We start from the raw sequence: 24,076 nt of genomic DNA on the forward strand, positions 1-24,076 counted from the left end.
TATACATTTAATTATCGGCACTGGTATTTGAAGCGAGAACAATCTTACCGCTGTAATATGACTGCGGGAAAACAAACTCCTACCGAGCTGGATTGCAAATGCGGAAGTGGAGGAAATCTCGAAGGAGCTGCTCCACAGCCCCATCTCTCCTTCCCTGAGGTGGAAAGCCCTAGTTTGAGTGTTCACTTACATCATCAAAGGGCCCTTCTGTCTCATGTAATATTAACATGTGCTAAATCAGTGGCAAACAGCAGCAGCGATGTTTACACAGCATTAGCACAGTCTTGCGCAGCCTCGCGGAGAGGAGGCTGTCTTTGTGTTCAAAGATTAGGGGGCTGTGACACCCACAGGAAGCGACACCATTATTGTATATATGGGTTCACTGTTTTACAAGGTGGCTAATTCAGGGACATTGCGTTCGTCCTCTGCAAGTAGCCTTTCTGGACGGGGAGGGACGTCCGCCTGTAGACCGTCTGACTTCTTGACACGGCCTTAAATCTAATAATCAGAAAGCTTTTGAGGTGAAGTGTTCTGTCACTGTGAAGTCAAATCTGCTGGAAATTAAGTCCATTAATCACGCAGTGTTTCATTTAGTCCTTTTCTATACACAGCGCTGAGGTGCGTCTGTGCGAGGCAAGGAGAGAGGCCGAGGCCTTCCGCTGGAGAATGAGAGAAAATGCTTGGTGGTGCAGAAGAAAAGCCATCAATTCTCATTATGGAAAATAGATCATCTCTCCTAATTAGAGCTACGGGTTTTTACCTCGGTACAAATGCCGAAATAGCATAAGCTAGCGATGGCGAGCGCCACCCAGCACTGATTAATTAGATGCATGAATAAAAAAGCTGTGATTTTGCCCCAGATATCGTATTAAAGGGTAAAACACTTAATATTGCAGGTCAGGTCGTTTGGGAAAATATGGGAGGGAATATGTCCATTCATAGCACCTTTGTGAAACTAGCCTTCTCTTAAGTAAATTTGTCTCGTGCATTGAGAGATGTGAGAAAAAAAAAAGCGCTTGTCCCCTTAGCACCTCCCACGGCCCTCATAATTAGAAGGTATTAGGTGCCAAACTGTAGCGTTTGTTCAGTAATAAGCAGACAGTAGGATAGATGGCCAGAGTGGGATTTGTTCCTTGTCAGATGCAGAGTGATGGTATTTGGGGCGGAAGGGAATTTTGGCACCAGCAGACAGGCATTGGTCGAACTACAGCCACTATAGATAATTGGGATCTTCCTTTTTAGATGATTAAGATGGTGATACGGAATTTTTAAAAAAAGGAGCTGCCTTCGTTAAGGTAGGCGAAAACGTGCGTCCTCGTCCTCAGGGTGAAGTATTCACAGTACGGGAGAATTAAATAAGAGCTTGTTACGCAGCTCGTGTAGCACGTATTCTGTCTTGTAAACACATTATAGATTCAGCATACACATACATCAATAAAGAATATATCTGTGCATCTTGCCTCCTGTTGTTTCCAATAAAAGGCTGTCTACCATATATTAACCTGCACTGGGGGCCACGTTCAGTCAAATTGTATTTCCGCCTGTGAAATCCATGACCACCGCTCTTAACATAAGCAGACGCCTGCTACCGCAACAGCTTTGTTTCTTAAATGAAATAAGTAAAGCAGGGACATAAATCCAGCCGAGCACAAACAGGACATACACCTAATTTCATTTCCTTTCTCCTCTGACCCGGTGCAGTCTTATCTCTCTCCTCAGCACTTTTTGTGCTTTGTTTATTTATTTCGTTGCCTCTCTATTTCCCGGTTTCTTTTAAGACTTTAAGCCAGATAAGTTGTGGTTTGTTTCGCAGAGGTCGCCAGTCGAAAGAATATCCCGAATGGGGTGAAAATGCAACGGTGCAGCTCGGGCTCCGGGGGATGCGTAAGCCGAACACCGCCTCGTGCATATGTATATAAGGCAGGTACCGCTCATCACGCGATCTTTGATCCGTATCAACAGAGCGCGCTCGTGTCGGGCGCCTTCCCCCGAACTGCTCATTTCATCCGCTGTTGGCCACACTAGCTCGCTGTTACACTTTGTTCGTATTGTTAGTTCAACCGTAAGCCGTTCATGTGTCATGCTCTAAAATGCATTGGCGATAGCACGTCATGTGGTATGTTGTGCTGTGACTATAACATGTTATCTTGGGTTCATTTGATCCATGTGCATTCATTGGTTTGATCTTATTACACGCAGCCAGAGGCGAGAAGAGTGGAAGGGTGGGGGTGTCACATGTTGCACACAGCTAAATGTTGCTTGAAATGGAAATTAAGACTAGCTCGGAAACAGAACAGGGGACGTGAACGCGTACATCTGGGTGGCATGCAGCTGTCACACACAGATGTGTTGTCGGCTATGCGCTGATTAAATTCTTATATAAGTGTATATATATATAATAGGTCTCCCTCACACACAAGTGACCACGACTTGACAGCTGCTTGCGTACGCATCGGTTAAATTGTGGACCGTACGCAGTTTGAATTCGACTGTGACTTAAATCGGAAAGGGTGGATAGTGGCAACACAATGCCTCCATTATTATATAAAAAAAAAAAAGAAAAAAATGCCTCTTCCTATATTGCTATAAAGACACCTTTTATGATGCCATTCGCTCGCCTAATAACGGAGCACAGAGGAACATTTGCAGGTTCAAGGTTATCTTTTATTTTATTGTACAGGCTAAAAGGAAGCAGAGAGTAAAGAATCAAATGCAGTTTTTTTTCAAACACTGACTCTTGCTCAGGAGGATGACAGCAATTTAGGAGTTGCCTTGGAATGAAATGAATCTACAATTGCTCTTTCTCAGTGCAGCCACACAGTAGTAGGCTTTCATTATTAGTAATGGCAAGGAGACGAGGTTGGGTTGGTGGTGAGGTTAGTCTGCACATGATTGTAATGTAAAATCGTAATAGGACTGTCGCTTTGTGGACGGTATTAATTGACGACAACGAGCTAAGATGCATGTATTCTACAACTTATAACCCCAAAATATATCTTGTCATCGTTTCTTGAAGTTGCTGACACCGACAGTTGTAAATAATCGCCAAGAACCTGTGATAGATAGTAATGTTTTTTTTTTTCCATCTCGTAATTACTGTACCTGCAGCGGCAGACAAATGACATCAGCAATGTAAAAAAAAAAAAAACTTTTAATCCTTGTCTGCCTGCTCGCCCGTCTTTCAGAATGGCACATTATGTTTCATTTTGCTCTTTGTTCTGTCAGTAATGAAATACAGTATCAGACCTGTTGCCGTGGCAACAAACGTACCCCTCGGTAATAAAGCAGAAGACTCTCACTCAATCAAGCCTGAGTCATTGAGGTGAGAAGATTCCAAAACAATGCCAGGACGAGGCCTCGCCTTTATTGCTGGAGCAAAATAAAAGCGTGACTTTGTTGAGTAATCATCGGTATCATTTTGTCAGAACTTATTATTTTTGACCCTTTTATTGCTGGAAGGCTTTGAAATTAATGAAGCAGAAAATAAAAAAAAAAATGGTTTAGTGAAGAGTCACAAATATATGAGCACATATCTTCTCTTTGTAGTTCCATCAGGTTATCAGTCTTACCTGTGACTCTGTACGTTTTTAATATTAGTATGCAGGTAGGATGTGTAATGTAAAAATAAGCATCCTAAACCCTTATTTTTTATTTAAAATTATGAGAAGCTGCAGGGGGCATTTGAAAACATCTTACTTTCATCATCATTTAGCGTCATTTCAACCATTCTTTTCCAGCAGTTTGCTTGCGGCAAACACCTGTTGAGCTGCATCATTTGCTTACATTAGGACCAGCCATGGCGACTAAATTACTGCCCAGCTGCTCTCGCTCCCCTCCCCCTGCCTGCTCCAACAACAGCCAACAAGAGCCTTGCTCCGCCCCTTCTTCATTCCTACGAGGTGCTTGTTTTGTGCTCCATCAGGCCTGGAGTTGACAGCAACCCTCGCGTTGATTTGGAACCTCTGCAATCGACCCCCACAGGGGACGAACCAGGCCTGCCATCGCTCGTCCTTGCACTCCTGAACTGAGGGCTGGTACTTCTCTCATGGGCCCGTTCACATCCTTCCTCCCACAGCACTGTCACTTCAACCACAATGGTTTCCAATCCTCGGATGAAGTCCAGGCCGAGGCTTGCGTGTGCCTGTGTCACCTATCTTGGGCTTTGCTGTGATCGCTACAACAGATCTGAAAGGTATAAAGGCCAGTGCTGCCCCTGACCTCCTCTCTCAGATCTTCCCCCTCTTGTGTTTCAACAACAGATAGTGTCGCCACCTTTATTTCGCTTTGCCTCCATGTTTCCCTAATTCTTCCACATGGTTGCAATTCTTATTACATGTGTCGGAATCATCCTCCTACTGATAACTCGCTGCATTGCCACGTGAGCCACTTGGGCCTATGTGGCGCTATCCCACCCAAACAGATCTGTCACATTTACTCTTAATGTGAGCACGAATAGTTGGCAGTTAGCTCGACTTAGAGTGTGACATATTTCGTTAAGCAGCCCCGTCTGCTCTCGTTCGTGTGGGAGGCCTATTTTTCCACGCTGACCCCGTGCTATTCTGGGCCGGCAGCGCTGCAATTTGACAGCCAACTTCTGGTCGCCGTTCCCCCAGAGGTTAGGCTGAAGCGGACATCTCTCCTATGAGACGGCCGGGCTAACATGCACGCCGCCTGAGCTCCTCGCAGACATCAGCAGGCAACACATGCACTAGCGAGCGCTGACATTCCCAGAGGTGTCTGAAGGGGAAGGGCGTGTTTCCGACAAAAAAACTAAAATCCCATCGCAGTCATCTGGAGCGTGTGTAGGGGCTGCATCGCGGCGGCGCCGGACGTGCGTCGCGGCTAACTGCTGATTTGTTGCTCTGTGTGCAGCGCGTGCACCCGTTCACTGCTCAGATGCTGCTAAATTAGACTGCAGTTGTGCGCTCTCTCTCTCTCTCTCTATCTGAAAAGTAGTAATTATGTAAATCATCTCGCATTCTCTGCAGACTATCAGACTAATGGTGGTTCGAGTGGCGTGTGGTGTGTCGTCTGCGCGGCTCTGAGACGTAGACGCCAATGCATGAGAGGGGAGTTGCTCTTTTCATTCATGTATTAATTCTCATCTGATTAAAGGCATCTAATACAGAATTATAAATTCATGGGAATGTTATTACCTCATATCCCTTATTAGTACCCATTCCGGTAGACGTTGTGGGAAATCCATAAATGGAACTGCCTTAATATTATATTGACGCTTTCCTAAATGCAGTTCATCAAACGCCCCATCAGTACTGGTATGTGACATCTTCTTGTAACCATGGACACCGATGCAATATAATCTAGCCATTGTTTGTCTCCCCTCTGCCTCTCTTTTATTTTTCTCCCTTTCTTCTTCCTCCTCCTCCTCCTCCTCCTCCTACTTTTCTGTCATTGCCCCTGTTGCATTCATGCATAGATGGCATGCTAAGTGAAAGAGGAGCCAATGGGGATGAGCAATGCCTGCTAAGCTGGTCTTAGTCACGGGGCATTGTCATTAGATTAATGGAGCAGAAGGAGCCATCCGTTCTCTCTCCAGAGGGGAGCTTTACTTTTGGTGGGGTGTGGAGAGGAGACAATGAAGGGGAGGACGTGGCCCTGCCTCAAATGAAGGATGATGTGGCAGTTACACTGTCCCCTATCCACTCACGCCTCCCTCTCATCTCGTCCAAACACAGCGATGCTCTCGGTGTGCTTTGCTGTGACCCTTACAGGTCTTTAGTACTAGCACTTTGGGAACCACAGTTACAGTTTCATTTACAGCTAATAACAAAAAAAAAAGAAGTTTACTTTAACTGTTCTACATATTATCACATGTTTAATTAGTATAAATATGCATTCATTCCATTGTGGTTTTAATGACAATATGTATTTGCTGTAAACAACATGCAGTTATCATCGGTAGGATTAATAAATGATAATCTATTATTCTCAAACTCTCAAACTTGGAACTACTTTCTTTTTAAATGAAACTCTACCCAAATCCTTCTTCACAGCTTCGCGCATTACATATAAATCTGTATCAACGCACTTCATTCACTTTGTTCAGCTCTACCTCTATTAAAGTAATTCTGGCAACAGAAGCAATAAAGGAAAAAAAAAAAAAAGAAAAAACTACCTGGGGAGACTAAAGTTGCGCAACAGGGTTTGCTAAAGAACAGAGACAAACCGTTGCCACGGTAAATAATTCGAAACTTCTTTGCTTTACCAGTTCCTGCCAATTACCCCGGACCTCTGTGTCTTTTGGGTTGGCGGAGGTTTCCGACAGGAGATTTACTTCTTGCTCTGAAGAGTTATTCAGCACAAATTACACACAACTTTTTCCCCCACACTTCGGGATAACACACGTCTAACACACACTCGACCATTCTCCCGCCGCTGTGCAAGCAGAGCCATATGTTTCTCCCGAGCCATTCGCTGAACCAGTGAAGTGATATGATTGTTTGCCTCGTTGCTTGGCACTTCCAAGTGATACAATGCCAGACCACAGTGTTGCTTATACATTTTTAAGGGACTGCATTTTAAATGTAGTGAACAATGTTGCTGCTCTTTTTTTTTAGAGCAGCAACATTAGGACCTAAAAGGTGTAGTGTTAGAGTCAACTCAGCAAGGTTGAAATTGTTAGATGCTGTAAATCTGACGTACTCATTTATTGCTTCCTATAAAATAGAGCATAATTATTCAATTGAACCCATTAAAATGAGAGTTTGAAAGTGAATTGCTAAGTTTTTATGTCATCGTATAGTTTTAATTGTCACGTCTATAAAATCCAAGGTGTTGCATTGTGCACAGTGTTCTCCGCAGAGAGCGGTGTACATTTGCCGTCATTGTTGAAGCTGCTTTGAGCGGTTTAAAATAATGTGCTCTACAGTAAATACTCCTCATCAGCCAAGGTGGCTCGTGGTGTTGCAGTCGCCTTCTTACCAACTAAACTAAAACACCAAACAAATGCCTCGCTAGTTTTTTTTTTTTTTTTTTTTTCCATGTTTTACTGGAATGTTTTAGTTCCCACCTTCAGGCAACTTAATCCGAGAGAAGATTGCAACGCTTGTAGGTTCATCAAAGGCGCAGTGTATTGGGTGTCCTTTATGAATGATGCGGTGATTGAACTGGCAGGCCGAGGAGTCCGAAAGAGAGCTGGGGCGTTGGAACGGAGACGTCCCGACGAGACCGACGGCAATTAAGGCACATTCACAGATAATGCTGCTGAATGCTATCGGGTTCTTCCCGAGAGAGGAAACAAGACGCGTTGAAATTAATTATTCATTGTGTCAAGGGGAAAAAAAGTCTATCTACCTAGCTACCTAAATACCAAACCCACTCACCCACCCACACATATTTCTCTGTTTATTTACACATATGTCTGCTGTGTGTGCAAGATGTGGCTGGAAGGGAATAATAGGTTTAACCTTTAAACAGGGTGGCAGTGCGATGACTGACCATTGTGTTTACAGTATTTCACGCCCTCTTGGATCATCATCTGAGTTTGATCCAAGCAGTAAAAGAACACGCGTTTTTATCTTCAAGACACGTCAGAGTAAACCAATGATACGTGTTTAGGTAGGAAGAAAAAAGGCAGAGAAGCGGTTGACGTCACCCTCTAATTGTTGTACAATAGCAAAGTGTAAACTTTATTAGTTAATAAAAAAATGTTGAATCAGCTCAGCTTCCTGCGAGAAGCCAAAACAAACCAGACAGATTTTTTTTTTTTAAAGACAAATATCAAATAACGCTGCGCTGCAACAACACCCCTGGGAGGGCAGCTGTGAGTGTGCCCTCCTGGTGACTCCCTCCGCCTGCTGTCTGTTATACTGCCGGGATAAATATTTTCCGGATAGACCCCAGCTGGTCATAAGGCAACCATCTCCTAAAAGTGGTTGATGACAGTGCTGTGGTTTAATGAGTTCTTTATAAGAAGGAGCGTTTTCAAGGTGGAAAGTGAACACGGCGCGCGTTATTTACTGTGAAAATGTCCAGACTCCACTCCCCCAGGAGCAGTGAGGGCGTCAGCGTTCAATTCCCAAAGCTTAATTACACCTATCCTAAATGAACTGATCTCACAATTTATAGTTTGTCATTGCTGTGTAAGAACAGCACCTATAACACATTCGCTTCAGGGTTTTCCCATTAATAGGCAATCCGGGGCAAAAGTTATATCTGCTCTTTAATGAAGCAATTAGCTGAAGTCATTGCGTCAAAGGCTTGTGCTGATTGCAAATTTGACTTTGTCTGGTCACTGGGTACTTCAACTTGTTTTAGTTAATTAAATACATAAGCAAATGTCCCCTGCCAAAAAGTGTGCCCATGAATGGCTATTGTAATTTGAAACACATTGATACTCCTTTGCTAAATTGATGTTAATCAATGATAAATGTGAAATGCCACTAATACTCCTCCCTTAAGACATTTGTTTTTAATAGGATTAAAAAGAAACTGAAATGTATAGAGGTACTTGGTTCACACTGCTTTCAGTTCAGCCGTATGAATTGATAGTTCATAATAATTGCTATTCTAAATACATATTGCACAGCAGTGTTCAACAGAAATATACAAGCAACGCTGCTCAAACCTCTGATGGAGCACACTGCATTATACATGCAGTGCAATTTATTAACACCCTATAGAGGAGTAATTCTCCAAGATGGAGGAGCAGTAATGGTTTAGCCCATTGGGGACTTTTTAATTGTGCTCTTACCATAACTCTGCTTACGGCGAGTGCCGTGATGGCCTTTCACGTCTTCGCACTTTATTTTTCTCACCTGAGAGAGACACAGAGACAGCGTTAATTTAAAAGCACACCAATCAGTGTGACATTTCCACTGGCGTATTTAGACCGCCCGAGACACAAACACATCACATAGATCTGATCTGATGCGTCCCGGCTCTCTGAAGGACTCATCTTTTGTTTTACACAACTTCAACGTAGAAAACTACTTTGGAAAAAACAAAAAAAAACAAAGGAGATGCAACAATTATGTGACTGGTATAAATTGGTTTAAAGTGTAGTGTTGAGATTCAGTTTGTTCTTTACTTTGAGTAAGATGAGTGTGTCTGGCGCCAGCTGTGGATGTTTACATTTCCCTGTTTTGTTTTTCTGATGCTGATTCTGTCGATGTTTGACATGTGCATAGATGTATAATTAGTAATTTATCGATTCCTACGAAATCATCAGTGTCGCCAACTCCTGTCTGTACTGCTCACTTTTTAGATTTCATCTCTCTTCGCCCCACCCCTCAACTTAAAGGTTGAGGCATTAAGGACTGACAACCGTTGACCTTTCCCACTGCGTGCATCTATTATCCAACAGGACTAATCATGCCTTTCTTGTGCCTTAGCTAGATGTGAGAAGGCAGAGGGATGTGATGTGTGGAGAAATGTCAAGGTCTTGCTGTGCTCACATTTTGTCTCAGATTGGACTGTGGTGTAATAGATCCCTTGGATCAACCGAGGATCTGGTCCTGGATAAAATAAGGGTGGTCATTTTTCTACCTCTGGTGGGTCTGGGACAGTTATTCAGATCTCACCTAATAACCTGGTTTTAAGAGTAATACAGTTTCAACTAGTACAAAAACATACTGAAAAGCTGAAAAATATTCCTACCGCCTCAAGCAAGGAAGCTTGTTTTATACTGCGACTACACGTATACACATCAGAGTTAAATGTCTTGAGGCCTCATTTTGGCAGTGTCATTTTGGTTTCACTGGTCATTGAACTGTAGGTTGGAAAGAGAGGAGCAATTGCTGGCTGAGTGTGAGTGAATGTCAGCGTTGGACAGAAACTGACAGGAACTAATTTTGACTAATAATGGTGTTGAATCTATTATACCGGATTTAGGTGGTGACCGGTGTCGTGCCACCAATAAGTATACCATTCTTTACAGTGTAGCAGGTTAAACATCTCAATTCCTTTGAAACAGATTTTAAATAGCTTCTGTTGCAAAGGGACTGTGGGGCGTACAGATAGATTAAAAGAAACAACCCAAAGGTCCATTTTCATAATTATGTTTTGGTGCCAAGCCTAACTGCTTGGCTAGCACTGCTAAGAGAGGGGGGGTGGGAAGGAGAGAGAGAAGGAGCAAAGAGAAATCGATTGTGTTGAAACAGCCCTAGCTGTTTTTCAGCGAGGACGGTGAGGATGGGGTTTGGGGTGGGGAGAAGAATCGTGAGAGTGGAAGTCCTGCCTGAGGAAGTCCTCCTGAGTAAAAACTACTCTACCTCCTACCTGGCAGACACACACTTTTGACAGTATAGGTCTGGGATGGGCCTGAATTTTGCAAAAAAACATTACATGGAGGACAACTCGCTTTTGGGAAGATTCATTAAGTATAGGGAACGCCCTGTGTTTAATATGGATCCTGAACGCACCATAGTGTTGTGTTGCAAATGGTATGGACAGACCTGTTTGATTGGCCAGTCAGTGATGTTCAAGTTAACCTTCCAGGTGTTCAGATTGACGGGACAGAGAAAGAAAGTTACTTGTAAAAAGCTGTAGATTTTTAAGTTGGTGGGAGCCTTTTTCCACCGTGAATTATACTTAATTGATGCTGAACTGTGACAGCACTGCAGACCGTTTGCTATTTAACTCCCCGTGCTAGCAGTATAAGAGACTAGCGTTGCACCAAGCTGTTGAGAACCTACTGGATTTTTATGAACGTGGGTGGAGCCACTTTTGTTTCATGTTTCTTCACCACAGTGATGGAACACTACTGAAGGAGTGTGTTGCCAAATAATATCTAACAACATTCTGCATCCCAGGAACTGAGAGTACCGTTAAGACAATGTGAACTGGATTTAGATGAGCTACAACAAATTTTAGATATTTGATATGAAATTCAAACGTTGGTACCACGTGGTCAAAGAATAAACGTTGTGTACTTCTAGAAGTATTTTTGTGGTGATAATTCCTGCTAAAGAGAAAGGAACTACGGGGCCACCATGGTTTTGTTAATGCGTGGGAGGCTGAGCTCTCATGGGCAGCATAGATGTGAATGAAGCTAACCAGGTCTCTGCAATACTTTTCACTAATACTTGAGTCAACCCGTCATCTGTTCACCTCCCATGCAAAGAGTGATTACTCACAATAGTTTTGCGGCAGGCGTGAGATCAAATTGAGGCGTATGTGGCCACTGAACTAAAATGAGTTGGACACCCCAGGTATAAGTGATGGTGACCACTCACCCCACCCACCGCTAGCTGCTCATAGCAAACTGAAGAGAGATCAGTCTGTACAGCCTTTTCGTCTCCAGACTCAAGCACAGCAAAGCAGCAAGACAAGGAGAAAGTGTGAATATTTGCCCTCTGTCTGAGCCGAAGTGAGTCAGCCATTTGTTCTTCTCTTCGTTCCTTCTTAAATACCCCGTCATTTACAGGGCATTACATCTTGCGAGCAAGATAATCCAATATCTAACTGAAGCCGGACTGTAAGGCACTCATCTACAGCATGTAGACACATGGTTTGATTTGTTTATATTACTTTCAATTACCTCACTGTGTCCCTTGTTGAGCTCAATAAAATTTGATATAGTGGATATTTATCTGTAGGTGCCCATTCTCTGTTCCCGTGGCCTTCTTCATTTGGGCGTTCAATTTGAAATGTAAATAAATCACGCGTCGAAGCTTCCGTGTAGGTCATTCATGAAGCCGCTGGTCCATGACGTTCAGCACTATGAAGAGGTAAACAAGCTGAGTGCAGGCCGCTGCAAACAGATTGCCAGCATCTTCTCTTATATTACATCAGGTGACTGGTGTGTGTGTGTGCGCACCTCCGTGGCCATGTACATGTGTCTGTACTTGTCTTAACTGTGTCACCCACCCCCACCGTTGTCTTGTGTACAGTTCTAACCTCTCCACGCTTGCGGCCCCGGTTCCCCTCCGCATGAGCCCGCAGCAAATTATCATATTTATCGAGAAGCCGGCCGTGGTGTTAGCAGGAATGCCCAAACCTCAGCTGCAGCTCCAGAGAAACGACCACTGTAAATCACCCTGTCAGCCTTTCATGCAAGCTCAGTCATGGTTGTCAAGGAGACTGTGATGTGATTGTGAAGGCTGCTCTGTTTTCTGTGGGATCCGAACGCAGCTTTGATTCCAAATCTTATAGACTCACGAAAAAACGAAAAGAATTATATTACTTTCTCATAAAGAAAAGTTCCCATCAACCACTGGTCATATTTTAGCAGATGAAAGGAGAAACTGCCAATGTTCCCTTCAGTAAACAGCCAGTCAAACTCAGGCTCCGGGAGAGAAATTCTCATTCCTTTTCCTTAAGTTGCATATTTCAGACTTACATACTGCATATATTTGTGAAATTAGAACTTCTGTCATACAGTATATTTCAAAGTCACAAAAACACCTGATATAAGGTTCCCAGGATCAGCACCTTCCGTAATGTGTTTACAAGCACGACTCATTGAAGTCACAGTAAAAGTAATGCATGCATTTCATGCCCTCTTCAGACCCGGTATTGACCGAGGTCACCTGACCACGAGTGGCAGCTTTGAGTACATTTGTGAACACGTCCACGATACATTGATGGCACATCGAGGTCCAATTACTCAGACCATGTTTTGAGATAAACTTTAAGCAGGCTGAGGTCCTAAAATAGCAGTAGGAAGGTTTGCATGCATACCACAAGATCTGATCACAAGAGGTCAAACTCGACACGTGTGGGTGTGGACACACGTACATCATGATCCAATAACTCAAAGTGTGGGATTTGAAATTTTAGCGCCTGTGTTCTCGGAGTGGAGCCTCCAACTTGGTCTAGATCTTTGCAGTTTGGTTGTTTATTTATTTATTTATTTGATCACAGATTTTAGTAGAATTCTTAACTATTGTGGGTTTCCCCTTTAAATGAGGGGCCTGAAGCATGAATACAGGGTCTTAATGCTCGCCTCACTGAACGCAAACAGCAGAAGAGAAATTAAACTCAGCAGTGCTCTATTAAAAGTACTGCTGTCAAAAGACAGGCTTAATCTTCTAACACACCGAGGAGTGGCATTAAACACATTACAGGGTAATTAATGTCAAAGTAATTTTGTCAGTGGAAGAAAGTCGCAGTGTGTAACTATAGTCGTTGGACTGTCTCGTTTGCTCTTGATTTCAGTGCTGTGTACGTCACCTCTACCACACCTGTCCATGTCCCTGCAGGGGTTTGGCCAAAGGGGACGTGTCCACTTGCTGGATCGACCTGATAGTGGCTTTGTTAAGGATTCATTGACCGTGTGGAATTGGTCAATCAGTCAGAGGGTTATTGTGTCTGGCTTAACCTTGGTCATTTACACGTTAGCAGCACAGAAACAAGTGGGAGGTGTTCTTACAGTAATAATGGCAAATTAAATCTCTTTGCAGTGCACTGTATTCGAGTTTCATTCAACATTTTCTTTGCAGTCATATTATGATTGTATTTATTGAGTTCCACGGGAGATTTTGAACTGTGGCTGGATGTACAGTGGATATTTTGGAATTACATGAAGGTATCTCTACATTCCTCCATATAGAGGCGCGTGTGTGTGTGGCATTCAAATAGTTGTTCTCCTCTTTGTACTGTGTACATTCAGTCTACACGGAAACAATGACACAGATCTAACGCATTGTTTCCTCACAAACATTTAGTTTTAGAACTGGCAAGAAACCGTGTGTGTGTGTGTGTGTGTGTGTGTGTGTGTGTGTGTGTGTGCATTAGCACGTTGAACCAGGGGCCTGCGGGGGAGACCGTCTGTAGAGGAGGGTAGGACTGTATCCCAGTCAGCCATACATTAGTGGACCTGTCACTTAGTAAACAGTGACTTAAGCTCATTTCCATTCTAAATTAGGAAGTGTAGAGAGAACTCCTAAGTTCATTAAAGTCACCCGCGATTTAAGTTCAATTTGTCTCTGTGTGGGGAAACAGCAAAAGGGGAGCAGTGGGACGAATTAAACAGCAGTCCGTCATCAAAGTGACTCACAGATCGTGTGGGGTGTTCTCCAGTGACGGACTGACGATAGAAATTTTTATTTTTGGTGTCGTTTCCGGCCCTTTTTGAAATATAAAGTTTATTCATAATTAATCTATTAAAGCAGCCCTTCCTGTTTTTCTCATCCGATGACCTTGCATGTACGTGTCAACCCTATTGACAGTTTCTCTTATACAGGTTTTGTTGTCAGTTTGTTGTCCTGAAAAAAAAAAAAAAAATCCACCAGTCAAATCAAACTGCCTTCACTGACTCGATATCCAAGTGCACGACAGACATCACATCACAGCTATGATGCCTGAGCATGCTAGAAAATGTACCACTTTTGTTCTTGTTATTTCACACTTTTCGTGTTTAATATGCTGCGAGGCCGGGCGCTCCTTTTGATGTTGTTGCGAGCCCCGGTGGGCATTCTTCCAGAGGCAATATGCACTTCTCCGCTTAATTGGGATTGATTTTCAAAGGTGCGGTTCGTAGTCACAGCGGGTTTTCATCTCCTGCTGCTTGGTATTCCTTGTAGACCTGAACCACACGCAACCTGGAGTGCCCGTGTTACCTGATGTCATGAACCTTAAACCTGTTTCCACCACCTCCTCGCCCGTATGGTCGCACCACTGGGAGCTGACAACTTGTGACTGGAACAAATTGAAGAATTCCTGCGAGGGTTGTCCTGTAATTGTTTCACAGTCTGCATACTTTATTCCCCTATTCCCCTATCGCGTGTTCTGCTCCATCTATGTTGACAGACTGCTTTATTTACTGTGTGCATGTTGGCGTGTGTGCGACGTACAACACATGAATCCATGTAAATGGACCTTTCTCACATCTCCAAAGTGCCTCAGTCTTACATCACATACATTAAGTTAAATGTCATCCCCGCCAACTGCTTCTTTCCGCTATCTTTTCCTTTGCAAGTGGGCTTCCTTCTTCTTACTCACCGGAACCTATTGTGCTCAGCACCCCGGCTGACACCAGTTCTTTCAGTCAATCTCGGAAGTTAGTAACTGGAGGGGTAATTTGAGTGGTGTAGCCGCTGTAAATGACAGGAGAAATGGCACTGGCCACCCTGAGTGACGCAGGAAGAGAGTTCTTAACCACTTTGTGAGAACTGTCTTTTCTGTCAAAAATAACCAAATAGTTGTTTTACGGGAAAAAGGGGGGGGAGAAAGTATTAAACATTACAAAGTACAACAAAGAGATGATTCACGAAATTACAGAGGGATAAACTGATAATGCTGATCGTCTCCGGTAAGTGCTGACAGCGCTAAGAGGTATTACCATCGACGCGACTTTCCGACGACGGAATCGGGGCTTTCTGTAACAAGCCTCCGTCTAACGTAACGATGAAGAAGAAAAAAAAATGTGACACTGTCAAAGCCATTTCCACTTACTCAGCTCGATTTAGGTGATTTAGATAGCGTACATGAGAATGCACATCTTTCCAACTGCCATGGAAACCTTCATCAAATTAGAATTGAAGTGATTATCCAGGGCAGAGCAAAAAGGACAAAATCGATAGTCCTTTGTTCCAGGCTAAAATGAAGAATGGGCAGCAGGGATTTCTCTCTACAGCTCCATCTTTCGCTCTCTCTCTCTCAAACACACACATCAAGGCATGCACACACGCGCCTCTTTGAATTGTGTATTCTGTTCCAACATCCTTGACCGTATCAGCATTAGGCTTGCGGGGTGTAGCCTCAAACCTTCTGCCTTGGTTTTTCCCTCCTCTGTTTTTTTTTTTTTTTTTTTTTAAAGAAAAACCTCAAAGGAAAGGCACTTCCTTAGATAATTGCAATTAGCACTTTTGGCCGCATTCAACAGCACTGGCCCTGGCCTAGCTCGCCGCATTGGGTAAGAGGGAGTGGGAGTGGGCCTGTTGGGCATATTTCCAGTCTCCAGAAAGCCCTCTGCACCTTTGCCTCACATGGGCTCACTGCAGCAGAGGGCTGAGCACGACTGGAGGAAGGGAACGACGTAAGTGAAGGGAGACAGAGAAGAGAGGCTCGCTGTCGGGTGGTCAGCGACTGCAATTATACTGTAATTAGCAAAAGTGCTAAACGGGAAAAACAAAAAAGTGCTGCACCTTTGTCCCACTTCTACAAAGCCCGTCCCTGCACAAAGACACGGCAAATGACACATAAACACTTCGCCAGGGAACATTTCAGTAATATCTGCTTTAGTGCGCAGAACAAAAGTATCACACCCCAAATAGGCTTAAGTTCATTCATCAAGTCGCATTAACGTGTGCGTTTAGGACAAGACAGGAGAGATTTGCTGGCATGCCTTCTGTTAGTCAGAAACAAAGAACAAAAATAGCAGGAGGCTTTCGCCAGCTTTACTCCGCAAAAGTAAACTGTAAATATACAGTAATGGCTTAAATTGGCCACCCTTTTCTTCACCGGGCAGATTTCATATGCAGTTCTTTTTATTTCATATTCACTTGGCAAAAACAAGGAGAAAATTGCAAATATGTCACGACATAATACGGTTACCAGGAACTTCTCTGCGTAGTTTACAGTCAGGTAAAACAGCGGGCGAGTGAAGGAAATTTAAATTATGCTTCGTGAGTAGTAGCTCACGTTTATGTGAAACGCAGACTCTCAATCAAACTCTTTCTCTCTCACGCACACACGCGGTTCAAACGCGCGCACACACCCTGTTTCACGTAAAGGACTGTAATCCATCAATGTGCTCATTGCTGTCATGAGTAAAGAGACGGAGCTCTAAGCAAGAGTCCTCTTACACAAATTTGATTTACCCCCATTTGCCTCAAACAGTGACATGTGAATACTAGAAGTGCTAATACGGAGTGGCACCTTTTGCTGCCAACAGGCGTGTGTCTCTCTCAAAGAGACGGCTAAGAAGCTGGGCTCATCCTGAAATCTGATTTGTTTCGAGACGGTATTGGATTACAAAGTATTTGAAGATATGAAAATAGACTGCGAAAGACAACGTGCTGTGAAGGAATTTGATGAATCAACGTTAGACTATGGTAAACTGAGTGTGTTCCTGTCATTTTCCACTGATAATCAGAATAAGAGCCCAGTCAGAATAGAAGCTCCCCCATACAACCAGCTTAATTGGAGCAAACTCAGGTGATCCAGTTTAATGGGAAGTAATCAACTAGAGAAAGAGGGGTGGTGGAAACCTTTTGCTCATCCAGTTCTCAATTATATTCAATCATTCATCTTCCTGCTTCCTGTGTTTGCCCCATGATGAGTAAACATGAGGTGATGTTAAAAGTTTTGAGGCAATGAACCATGGTGGTTCCTTGAAAGCAGATGTCCAAAAGTGACTGTGAAGTCAAACCAACGCAAATCGGTCGTCTTCATCTACTGGATGGTGTCAGAGTTGCCAGTAAAGTTAGAGAAAACAATTATCTGGCAGGAGGAGTTATTTTCTGATTGATGTTGTGGGGCGTGTAAAAACATATGTCGTACGTGGACAGACACATTTTCTAATTTAATCTCCTTAGTGCTGCTCTGTGCCAAAATCCGTTTGACAAATTGACTGGGATAACCTGGTGTATGTTTCTCATAAACGAGTCAGGTTGGAAACGTGTGATCAAGAAACGCTACCTTGATATAAAGACAGACATAAATCAAACTTAGGGTTGTTTCATATATTAAAAACCATCTGGCACCTTGATTAAACAATAAAGCACCTCTCTGCACTACCAAGCCCCATAATGATTTAGGCATGCTAGTCATGCATCTTAGCCATGCTGGAAATGTCAACCTAATGAGTTCATCTTTCTCTACGTACATCTTGTGTGAACCTGGACATTTTGGATCTGAATGAATCCAATTATCTCGCTGCAGCTGAGCGCTGCATTTCAACCTGTGCAATGTCACTCTGTTACGTCACAAGCATTCTTGATGCATTTGTCCTTTGTAGTAACGTTACTGTAATAATTTGGAGGTCTGTGTCATTATGTGACTGTTTAATAATAACACACAAACTGCTGTATCTCTGCTGCCCGTTTAGTTCCACCATCTGTCCAGCAAGAAAAAAGAAAAATAGATATATATAATTAAATGCCTCATCATCTGTTCTGATACTGGCGAACTCCTGTAATCGTTCTCTTTATCCATTCGAGCTGTGAGCATTTCAAGACAGCCCTAATGAAAAACTGAAATTCTAATATAAGAGGGAAGCCATCCTCCATCTGTGCAAATTGCATTCTAACCTGCAGCTGAACCTGCCGTAAATCACAATATCACACATCAGGAGGATTTGTATCAAAGTTACAGTCCTCTTAGTACAAAATGCACTTTGTGATTTAGTGGGTCCAGGCAAAAACATTTTGGAAGATACCAGCTTGGTTGGACTAACTCCTGACTGCTTTGTAGACTGGACAGGCACAACATTAAGACCACCAGAAGAAGTTAATAACATTGACCATCTTGTGACAATTCAACATTCTTCTGGCAAATGTTTGGACCTGGCATTCCTGTAGATGTTACCCAGACATGTACCACACACCTAGACCAGACCAGACCAGACCAGACACCCCAAGCCCATAGCAATGACACTCCTTAATCACTGGATCCCAAACTGATCAGGTATCTGTGGGATAGTCCACAGAGGCCCCTCCCCTCAACCCATAGGACCAGACACTGGATCCCAAATGCCTCTGAACACCCTCTGAAGTCCCACATCCATTTTCTGATGAGTCACAACTGTTTTGTAGACACGACATTGGGTCATAATGTTATGCCAGATTGGTGTATTGGTTCAGCCAAACCTTTTAGTTCATCGCTTTTGTGAAATGTGTGCATTGTGACCTCGATTCTTAAATGGGAACTGGTTTAGAGCAGAATTCACAAAACAACAGTGAGTCTCACGACTTGGGAGAGGGATGTCTCATAACCTTCAGGTACAGCGTGCTCTGGTTCTGAACTTTGCCTTTGTTTTTGTTTGGTGTTTTTCCTGTTTTATTCAGGTAGCGAACCTGGCTTGCTCCATCTCCAACAATGAAGAAGGTGTGAAGTTAGTGCGAATGGCAGCCACCCAAATTGACAGCCTATGTCCACAGGTGAGAAAAAAACAACAACACTTTCGCCATATAATAAAGCACCTTTAGAAAAGGCCTATTTAATGTGTTTTGATGTGGCCATTTCCAAGAGGAGTCTTTCAAGAGGTTTTAGAAATTGGAATATGTAGAAAGATTCAGAATCCGAGTTGGCAGAATCAGAGAAAGAGCTACAGTGTGAGTAATGTGTAGGAGGACCTTGTACTACCGCTTCCTCAGAACACAAGCAGAGGTGGAAGTTAAAATCGATTTCCAAGGTTAACGGTCGGACTTATTCACATAGGACTCTACGTGGCTGATGTGCAGGCTCCGTTATTCACACCTGCTGAGACCCAGTAACTTAGAGAACTTGGGTAGGAATCGTCTCCTGACACCTCCTGGCAATACTCAACACAGACAGATTAAAAACCATAAGAGACACATGGTTTGTAACTGGGGAAGGAGGAACAAAGAGGAAGTGGAACAAAGAGAGTTATTTCCATCTGCTCAGAGTAGAGTTATCCCAGGTCCCTTATATTTACACTCCACCGACTGCAACGGCCACGTCACAGTCTTTCCCCACATCAAATAATTTGACAAAAAGTAAATCCAAAAAAACAGCAAATGATAAAGAACAGGAAACAAAAAATAATGGAAGTTGTTGTTAAAGTTCCAGCTGTCATGGTGATATGATTAATATGGCCTGCATCCAGTCTGCCGATGTGAAGAGTCTCCGTCGGATGTTTCTGCTTAAAAAAAAGAAAAAGAGAAAGAGAAAATATAGGGGCACGATTTTCCCCATGCATCAAAGAGCTATTTCATGATTGTTTTAGCGTAGCATAGACCCAAGCCTCCTCTGACAGTCAGTGTACTGCAGATATGTCACAGCAGAGGTAGCATTGGTCAAACGGTTGCCAGGTCTCTGCAGTTACCTATGAAAGCCTTCTACCAATACCAGCTACTAGCAGACCACAGCTACACTGAATACCCTCATGGCAGGCATTGTGAAAAAGATAATACCTGAATCCTTCACCACTATCCCTCATTACATATTGCCCGCTGTGTTGATGTCATGTGGATTAGCAAATACTCACAGGAACTGCTTATGAGGGTTACCAAAAGTTGCTCCTTTCATTCATCTACTGGAGGCCACTGTCATGTGTTTATGCCTCACTCTCCTCTGGACATCTGCTCTCTGACAGGTTGATGTTAAACACAGCCTGTCATTGTGAAGCTTACACAATCTAAATAACAAATTACAACCTGTGACCATGACTCCTATTATCAACAAATTGTTATAATTTGTTATAGTAGCCACTAAAACTGCTCAGTAGAAATTAAATGGGACCTGTTTTAAGTTTCAGCTTCATTAGAATTGACTTGGGTCTAAGAGCCACGGATGAACTAATGTACAATTGTGGTTGGTGTCCATGGCAGGTTATCAATGCGGCGCTCACTCTGGCTGCGCGCCCCCAAAGCAAGGTGGCCCAGGACAACATGGACGTCTTCAAGGACCAGTGGGAGAAGCAAGTGCGCATCCTGACCGAGGCTGTGGATGACATCACCTCCGTGGACGACTTCCTCTCCGTGTCAGGTACGAGGCGGCACAGTCTCGGGTCGGCTGACTCCGTCGGGGTCGAGAGCACGTGACCTTGGTCACCGGTAGCTGCTAACAAACAAAAAGCATTTCTCTGTGGTTTGATGAAAACTAAATCGCAATTTGGATGATCACAAATCACACCACAAAAGAGACGAGCAGAGGAAAACAGCAATTCAAAAAGGAAATTACGAATCAAAACAAGCAGAAAACAAATAGCTGTTTCTTTTGCTTGAATTATGGTTTGTTTCATGTTGTCTTTTCGTATTTTCCTTTATGCAATTGCTTGATTTTGATGTATACCAGTATATAACAGTGTAACAGGTGTTATTTAGGTGTAAATATTTCAACCTGTTTTCTAAAAGAAACAAACTGTCAGGGAGCGACATGAATCATTACATTCAAGTCTTGTAATCGTCAGCACACACTGTTAAACATACACTGATCTCCATCTACAAGGAGAATGGATTTGTTTGATAAAAATCCCAACAATAAACAATAATTGTTTCTCCCGGCAAGAGAAAACCTTGGATCCTTTTTTTCATGTATTTACAGCAGTTTTTTTTTTTTGTCTTCAAAGAGAACCACATCCTTGAGGATGTCAACAAATGCGTTATTGCTCTGCAAGAGGGAGACGTGGACACTCTTGACCGAACTGCTGGAGCCATCCGTGGTCGAGCTGCCCGTGTGGTCCACATCATTAACGCAGAGATGGAGAACTACGAACCCGGGGTCTACACCGAGCGTGTGCTGGAGTCCATCAAGCTCCTATCTGAGACTGGTGAGTGCGCTGCACACAGAGCTGGCATAGCACATTATCAGCAGTTTAATGTTTTACTGTTATCATGCATGATGTGCATTGTGAAGAATAATTCAGTATTCTTCACCCTTGAACTGCATCAGACATTTCACCACAGGGCTTTTGGTAAATGAAACTACTTCACGAGGAAAAGTCTAATGGTCGCAAACACAGAGCACACTGTAGCGCACATTAGCCGCCCGCTCCGGTCACTGACTTGCAGATCCACCTTTGCTGCCTGAATGCCCAGTGTTCCACAGTTTGGATTAGTGTCTTGGCTGCGACACAAAGCCTGGACACCACCTGTTCAGTCCTCTGCCACTCTTGAATCTCATCCATTTTTATCCATTATTTCTTTTTCCATCAGATCAGTGTACAGTGTTGAGGCGCGTTCCAAGTTGGTCTCCGTGGCGCACACATTTCTTAGTCCCGTGGGTGAAGATTGGTTCCCGCAAACTGGCTGATTTGTTTTTTTTTAATTTGACCTTTATTTAAACAGGTGGAAACAAAACTCATTATGATTCCGATCCTGGTGAAGGTGGAAACAATATTAGCAAAGAAAAGCACCTAGACCAGGGGTTTTCACCTTTTTTTCAGGCCCCAAACTGATGGAGAGACTAAGTAGGGACCCTCTACCTACTGTACTATATTAAACGGCCTAGTGCTGTTTATAAATATACATTATTATTACGATTATGCATTCAATATTAAGCTATCCCTTACCCCTTTACTAAAAAGGGATTCATGTTAATGTGCATTTGAAGAAATGCACATTTGTGGGAGAATTTTAAAAATATATATATAAAAATGCTTGGGGTGATGTTTAGCTTGGTGTGTAGAGCGCCCGCATCCCCGGTTCAAGTCCCGCACTGGGCGGCCTTTCCTGCATGTCCTTCCCCCCTTCTCTGCCTCCCCGTTTCCTGTCGTTCTACCCTTTGCTGTCCATTAAAGGCTTAAAAAGCCCAATATATATATAAATGCTTGAGGTGTAATGCTGTAGTTGAGGCTAGATGTAGACTAGATGTAGACTTAAGGTGCCTTTAAGGAGATGGTTTTGGATGTTCGAATACTAATTTGGGTTCGTATCAACAGATATTGGTCACAATGTCTTTATAGACCACACAAGAATGTGGTGTGTGTTACTAGCATGCACCTTTATTGAATGAGGAGAAAAGTGGTTGGTTTTACAAGCTGTGATAACTCCAGGAATTAGGAAATAAAATCTCCTCTGAAACGTGGACGAATGAAGCCCAGAAATCCTGAAGCAGTTTTTTCTTCTGTATACATTTGACTTCTGACTTCTGACTTTAAGTCTTAATAGTGTTGAGTTACTATATCATCGTCGTCATCGTTGTCTTGTGTTAGTGGCCAGTGAAGGGACGTAGTAATCTGTGTCCACGGTAATAGTAGAAACGCAACTAAAGCAAACCCCGACCGGCCCTCTTGTCCATCCTCTTCTTAAAAGGGCGCCTGTCAAGACCGTTTCTTTCAATTATGACTACCTGTCTTTCAGCATGATTGACAAAAGGTTAGAAATATAGACTCTGTGAAAGAAAATACAGCCTCTGGGCATTGCTACGTCCTCCCCTCATGTTGGACTGATCCTGACTCCCCGTCCTATCTGGTGGTTTAAGGTGGTATTATAAGATGGAGCCAAGCTGGACGGTATGCTAACCTTATTAGCTGTCTTTCCATCACGATACATCACATTCTGTTTTAACAGCCACAAAAATGACATATTTGCCTATTAAAACTAAACTTTGTCTCACAATGCTTCATTTGGGCTCGTTGCACTTACATCTACAAACTGTGTAGGAGGGAGGATATGAGAGCTTTGGCAATTTCTTGGAACACCCACCAGTAAAGACCTGGTACATGATCGCGTACAGCTCCTAATGTCATACCAGTTTTCGTACTGTAGCACCACAACAGTGCGTCGGTGGTTCAGAGATTGAGAGGCAAGCTGGTCAGTGTTTCTGTTCTCTAATGCAGTCTGATTTATTTTGGTTTTATATTCACGTGCGTTGTCCTGAGACACGTTCTGAACACAAAGAAGAACATTTTGCTCCGTGAAATAGCTCGATGAATTCTTTATAAGTACAGTATACCCCAGCCCTCAGACGTGGATACCCCCAAAATGGGGGCGAAACAAAAGTGCAGGATGAAAGGAGAGAAGTCATTTAGCAATTACCTGTTGGTGAGAATAAAATCTGACCACACAGTACCCTTTTTACAGTATCCACCCCCTCACCCCGTTTCTATTTTCTCACCATCCCCCCTCCCCATCCTCCCCTCCTGCTTTCTGTCTCTCCCATTAGAGCCCATTTAGCGAGGCGGTATATCTATTGTTTCGCTCCTTACTTTCATCTGCCAGGATAATTGAGAGACACAATCAGCTCCCCTCCTTGCTAGCTGATAAGTCGCAAACAGCATTAGGTGAGTCACGTGTGCTCGCACAGCCATCTGCCTGAGCTCCTCTTCTGGCGCTCAACTCCCCGACAAGCGCTAGCTATGTGGCATCACGAGCACATTCTGTTATGTCATTGCATAATTCAAGTTTAATTGATTGGGGTAATTGATTGATTGAGCACAGGGGCAATATCTCATAGACACTTAAGGTCAGTTTCAAATGACCATAACCTTGTCACACACTAATAAGTTATAATTGTGCTGCTGTTCTATTAATCCTCCGTGGAGCAT

General features: G+C 43.3%; 1 protein-coding gene across 1 annotated transcript in view; it reads left to right on the plus strand.

Moving 5' to 3' along the window:
- The window catches only part of ctnna2 (catenin (cadherin-associated protein), alpha 2), a 310,831-nt gene that overhangs the window by 255,665 nt on the left and 31,090 nt on the right, over positions 1 to 24,076 (plus strand). The window contains exons 10-12 of the mRNA XM_047579695.1: positions 18,912 to 19,004; positions 20,418 to 20,574; positions 21,158 to 21,358. Coding sequence (XP_047435651.1) covers positions 18,912 to 19,004; positions 20,418 to 20,574; positions 21,158 to 21,358 — 451 coding nt within the window. The remainder of the gene's footprint in view (positions 1 to 18,911; positions 19,005 to 20,417; positions 20,575 to 21,157; positions 21,359 to 24,076) is intronic.

This window comes from Mugil cephalus, chromosome 2 (assembly GCF_022458985.1).
Source record: "Mugil cephalus isolate CIBA_MC_2020 chromosome 2, CIBA_Mcephalus_1.1, whole genome shotgun sequence".
Lineage (NCBI taxonomy): Eukaryota > Metazoa > Chordata > Actinopteri > Mugiliformes > Mugilidae > Mugil > Mugil cephalus.